Source organism: Crocodylus porosus, unplaced genomic scaffold, assembly GCF_001723895.1.
Source record: "Crocodylus porosus isolate Cpor-Errol unplaced genomic scaffold, CroPor_comp1, whole genome shotgun sequence".
In the NCBI taxonomy this organism is placed as follows: domain Eukaryota; kingdom Metazoa; phylum Chordata; order Crocodylia; family Crocodylidae; genus Crocodylus; species Crocodylus porosus.
In genome coordinates this window covers 54,995,337-55,001,336 of record NW_017728909.1, presented here as the reverse complement: position 1 = coordinate 55,001,336, position 6,000 = coordinate 54,995,337, and the positions used below count along the sequence as shown (strand labels likewise).

Here is a 6,000-nt window from a genome sequence, read left to right as displayed (position 1 = left end):
CTGTGAGTCTGAGGCAAAATTAGTTGCAGGGGAGTGGAGGAATTTCCCTCCAGTCTTTGAGGCCGCTGAGACTCACAACAGCTAAGGCAAGCAGCTCTGTGGTTCGGGAGGGGAAGAATTCCCCTCAGCTCCCTAGGGCTGCATGGGGTTGGGGACCCTGGGCTGAGGTGTGGGGAAACCCCAAGACAGGGCCTCCCTGGTGCCCTCATGCTGGGCTGGCTAGGCAGGCACCCAGTCTCCCTCCTATGGCAGTGGCTGAAGCAATCAGCAGGTGGGAAGGTGGAGGTGGTGGGGAGTTGAATTCCCCTCAGCTCCCCGGGGCTGCTTGGGCTGGGAAATCCACACTGAGGGAAACCTCCTGAGGGGGAGGCTCCCCCAAGGTGGGCCAGCACCCAGACAAGGGGCTCCTTAACCCCCTGTGGGGGGACATCAGGAGGTTGGGGACACATACTGGTGAGACAATGGAGGACACTTGACTGGGCTTGCAATGGCCAGCAGGCTGGGAGATGTGCTGTGGTGCCCCACACCTACTGGCCTGAGTAAGCACAGGCCTCCCCCTCCCTTTCCCAATTGAAAACTGAATGTCAGTTCGGCTGGTTATCGGTTCAAGCTGTGCAACTTAGAGTAGGCTGCCTAGATTGAATCGATTCCGCCTCAGGCTTTTTGACTGCCTGTACTTAGTCGTAGTTTTAGAGTGGTATTATAGTTGTGATGGTCCAGAAAATCTACAATACAAGGATTTTTTTAGGATGATATCTTTTATTGGACCAACTGCAGAGTGGGATGGCATTAGATAAACTTTTGATGAAGACTGTCCTACATACAGAAGACACCTATCCCAATTATGCAGCTGGTCCAATAAAAATTTCACCCTAAGAAATCCTTGCCTCCTGTATATCAGTTTAGGGATTTCGGCCCCTTTTCTGAACTGTGTATATTTTTCCTCACCTCCTCCACCTTGTGGATTCAATACTCCAGACAAGCTCAAAAGAAAAAAATCCTATCTACCTCTCGTTTCATGCAGTTTTGTTTCAGCGTCTTATAGAGATTGGTACAGCTCCAACTTTAAAATTCAGGTCTGGATTAGGTTTTAAAACCCTGCCAAAATGTAAGGTGGTCTGATCCAAGCTTTTACTTCAATTCTACCTCTGCTCTGTATTGTATTTTATCAGAGCCAGATGGAGAGGTTTCCTCTTAGACCTTCCCTGAAAGGTTTCTCCTGCTTCAGGCAGTGGATTTTTTTTAATTGGAAGGCATTATGTGAAAAAACATGGGAAAAAACAGCAAGTTAGAGGCAATGGGTCTATTATTAAATTTTGCTGTTCAGAGAATTCTAAAGACTCCTCCAGCTTTCCTCAATTTTACTTACGTGCATTTTAAAAATACTTGTGTACCTTTCTGCAAAGGCTGAGGACTCATAAGCAAAACCACATCCCAAGCATAAGGCTAGAGTATGATTGATTCCTGTCTGTGTGTGGAACCATCTCACTGCCACATGTCCCATGCACAGAGGCCAGTCATAGTTGCTAGTTTGTCTGCCAAGTGTATTCTAATTGTGCCAACTGTGATGCTAGCTACCCCAGATGAGCAGAGAGATGGTGGAGTCCCAGATCCTTCCATAATAGCTAAAGGAATTGTCTGGCTGTGCACATCCCTTCACAAGGTATAGTTGGAGACAAGTATCCTCTGTTCAACAGAACACCATACAGCAGGGAGGTGTCTCTTCAATACTGTCTCAGTGCTGGAACTGTGACTAAAAGCCACAATACAGCTATTGAAAAGTAGCAGCAGCCCATTCTCTTAAAATGCTTCCTGCAGTAAAAGGACCAAAAATAAATCATTGCTTTTTACTTGCACTTTTTACAAGTACAGGCAGTCCTCAGATTTACAATACAATTGGTTCCTGAAAACCATGTCTTAAATCGAAACGTTGTAACTTGGAACCAATTTTCCTATAGGAACAATGTTATAAATGGCAGGGGGGTTGGTTCCTTTATGACAGTGGATACAGCTGTGTCCAGCTGGTAAGTCTGGTGTGGTGGAAGAGGAGCGGGAAGGGAAGGAGTGTGGGGGTGCAGGTCAAGGCTTCCTCCAGTGAGGACAGGGCTGGGGCTGGGGCACATTGGTTGTCTGACGGTTCCTGCCACTTGTAAAGGAGGCCATGGAGGGAGGGCATGTGCCCCCAGATCTGCACAGGATGGGGCAAGTTGGGCTGGGCATCGTGGGGTGGGTGGAGCTGGGGCTACACTACGCTATGATGGGAAAGGGGGCTATGACTTTGTGCCGCTCATCCAGCCGGGGCGGAGCAGATGTGGGACGGGGCCACTGTGGTGCCTTCGGACAAGCGGTGCACAGCAGCAGGAGCTGCTCCCCCCTTCCAGATGAGCCAAAGCTCCATCCCATGCCTGTCCTGCCCCGGCTGGGCAAGTGGCGGTAGGGCATGTGGGGGTCATGTGTCCTCAAATCAGGGCAGGTGGCGGGGTGGAGTGGGGTGGGCAGCAGAGCAGAGGCCCTGCCATCTGCCCAGAGCACATCCTGGTGCAGCCCCGGCCCTGCCCCAATCTGGAGGCACACACCCCACCAGGCCCTCCCTCATCACGGCAGGAGCCGCCAGAGAACCAACTTGCCCCAGCCCCTCCCTCATCACGGGGGTCTTGATCTGCCACCCCACACCCCTTCCCTTCCCTTCCCTCTCCTCTTCCATGATGCCAGACTTACCAGCTGGACACAGCTGTATCCAGTATCATAAAGTTGAAACCCACATCAGAATGTCAAAACCGGGTGTCAGTTTATAAACCTCTTAACTGCTGTTCATTGTAACTCAAAGAGTCGTAAGCTGAGGACTGCCTGTAAAAGCTTGCCTGGACCCACATTCTATTATTGCCTCCTTTGAGCAATTGTATAAAGCATGGAGACCAGGGTTGGACTGGTGTAATATGGGCTGGCTTATTGAGAGATCAGAGCAATATCCCATCACCAAACCCAGAGAACCTGGTAGAGGAAAAAAATGCATAGCCCTCAACCATTTCTGTTGCCTACCTTTTACTTTCCTCCAGTGCATGTGTATTTTTTGGCATATAAGGTGCCAACACTGGATCTGGATGGGAAATGGCTTTCCCATCCAAGGAATATTTTCAAGATTTCAGTTCTTGTTTTCCTGTGCTGAATCAGAACAAAAAGTCAAACTCTTGGACTGACAATCTGGGTAAAAAAATATTTTGGATTAACCAAACATTTTACTAGTGTTGAAACTTGTATAAAACATTTGCATTTTAATTGCATGTCTAAATGATTAGTCTGGAACCAGAATTTGTTTTCTCCTTTGAAAAAGCTGATATAGGACCTACGTCAACAATTTTAATTTCCCCATGTTTTTTTTTTTCAAAAGGAGACATTTGTTAAAATTAGTCCTTTCTTATTAACCATTTTAACTTCATCAAATTGGTATTTCATGATGGAAAAAAAATGACTGGAAAATTCCTATCAGCTCTTCTCAAAATAGAGCATTTTCACAATATGTGACAATAAGGTTCTAGAGAGAATGGGAAGGAGCATGCAGAACTGATGAGGTTCCAGCAAGAAAGGCTGGGAGGAAGCCAGGTAGGAAAGCCTGCCAGGTAAGGAGACAGTCCAATAATGTTCTCAGGCAAAACAGTTGACTTGCTGACAAAGCATTTCCCCAGAAATGAAACTGAATCACTTTCAATGGTATTTTGACACCCTATAGATTTAACCTTTAACTTTTTTCCTTTAAATGCCAGTGAACGATTTTTTTCTCTCTTCAGTTTTTTTATGTTTAAAAGACTAATAAGCTGTTTTCTGTCTTGCTGACCTAGGTGTTGTATTTCCTTACTTTCCGCGGCTGGGTCGCTACAATTTAAACTTCCATGAAGCTCAGCAAGCTTGTCTGGACCAAGATTCTGTTATTGCCTCCTTTGACCAGTTGTATGAAGCATGGAGATCAGGGTTGGACTGGTGTAATGCAGGCTGGCTTAGTGATGGATCCGTGCAATATCCCATCACCAAACCCAGAGAACCTTGTGGAGGAAAAAACACAGTACCTGGAGTCAGGAATTATGGGTTCTGGGATAAGGATAAAAGCAGATACGATGTCTTCTGTTTTACATCAAACTTCAATGGTAAGCATTTTGAATTAATTCTACTTTTATAAGGGCTATTTCATTGCTTCAGAAAAGAAAATAATTCCAATGGTACTAAAAAGTAGAAGAGCTATTTGATTTGTCAAAGTGCATGTTAGTTCTGGAAAGTGTCCTTGTTGAATTTATGAGGAGACGAGTCTAAAGTAAAAATATTTTGCCACTTTTTCATGAAGATCGTTTTTAAAAGCAACAGTTTAAAATTAATATTGGAAACAGCCCTCTACATGTGTCGTTGCAACACTTAAAATTTGTATATAGAGATATTCATTACTGATACATTTCTAAGAATTGATGAGTAGATATTCATCATCTTTATATAGCACGTCAGTGCCCCTTTTCACTGTCTGTTAAAGAGCATTGGTAAATAAATTATATTAAAGTGAAATTGAGAGTAGGATTTATCCCACATCTTTTGCTCTGTGGCAACTTTTTCACCTTGTCCACTCCTATCCCAAGGGGAATGGAAGCTAAAATGTGCTAAATTAGCCTTGATTCATTCTGGAGAAAGTCTTCTGTTTGCTATGAGATAAGAATGGACACACAAAACAGTTACTGTAGAACAGGTGATGTGCAGTGAGTTCTCACTTTTTCATTTTGTTCATTTGATCAGACTTAAATATCAAGCAGGTCCATTTTGTATGGCAAGAACAGTCTAATTAATGGCACCTATACCAGTCATACTACTTCAGATTTTGAGACAAATCACCTAGGCTTTTACTGCTGAGCTTTAGTGCACAGCCATTGGTCCCCACCTGCTAAGTGTTTTCAATTATTGGCTCTGATCTAGAAGTGAATGGGTGCAGTTTAAAATTTAGTCTGCTAATTTTATAGAGTTCCTCAAAAAAATGAAGACCACTGCTAAACAAAATAACAAGGATCAGGACTATAAAACACCATACAGAGTTATTTATTACAGTTCTCTCCTTAGCAGCTTTACAAAGAGTTTTCTGTGACCTGAGTTTAGAGCTTCATGTTTGAGATAATTTTATGCATCTTGGAAAGCATTTGTTTGGCATATAGCCCACCAACATGGATACAGAATGTACTTTTTGCTTATGCACATATTGAAAATCTACAATGAAGTATGTTTGTCCTAGACTAGATTAAAATAAACAAAACTTTTTCCTTTACACAGAGAGACTCCAATTCTATATGTGCTCCACCCCCAAAAAAGTCAAAAGCACGATTGGATGTAGATTGAAACACAACAGAAATGTTTATCTGATTTTTATCACGCTACATCATTCCAGTCCAAACTAGTGGCTTGTTTTTTTTTTCTTCCTTCGCTTAAATTATGTAAAAGAAAATCTTGCAGGTTTTGATCAGTTTTATGAATTTTTTTTTACCTTAAAGATTTTTATTTAAAAAATAATAAAAACAAGGGCAAAAATGCATTAGAAGAGCAAATGGTTGGGACCAAATAGGTTACTATTTCAGAAAAGAAAAGACTAGTAAGCAGCCAGTCACCAAAACAAACAGTTTGCAGGTAAACCATTATAACTCGGCAATATCCCATCTTTTTTCTTTTATTTTAAAAGAAGAGAGACTAAGTCCCAGTGGAAAAGGAAAAGATGTTTTGTTCGTGATGGAGCTGGGGCAGAGTGTGGCTTGAGTGCAAGATAGGGAGGGACACAAAGGGAATAAAGCACTTAGGCTAGGGACAGACATTACATATAAACCAGTTTAAGCGATCAAAACAGATGTTCAGAGCACATAAACCAGTTTGAAAATAGCTGAAACCAGTTTGAGATAACCCTGGTTGAATGTAGCATCAGACATAACTGATTTGGCTCAAACTGGATTATGCAGTGTCAGTTCCAGAACCCTTGCTGGTATAAAC

The 6,000-nt window shown here is 43.1% G+C and overlaps 1 protein-coding gene across 1 annotated transcript in view; it reads left to right on the top strand.

The window, feature by feature from the left end:
* The window catches only part of HAPLN1 (hyaluronan and proteoglycan link protein 1), a 122,277-nt gene that overhangs the window by 94,173 nt on the left and 22,104 nt on the right, over nucleotides 1-6,000 (top strand). Inside the window, exon 4 of the mRNA XM_019532326.1 lies at nucleotides 3,837-4,139. Coding sequence (XP_019387871.1) covers nucleotides 3,837-4,139 — 303 coding nt within the window. The remainder of the gene's footprint in view (nucleotides 1-3,836; nucleotides 4,140-6,000) is intronic.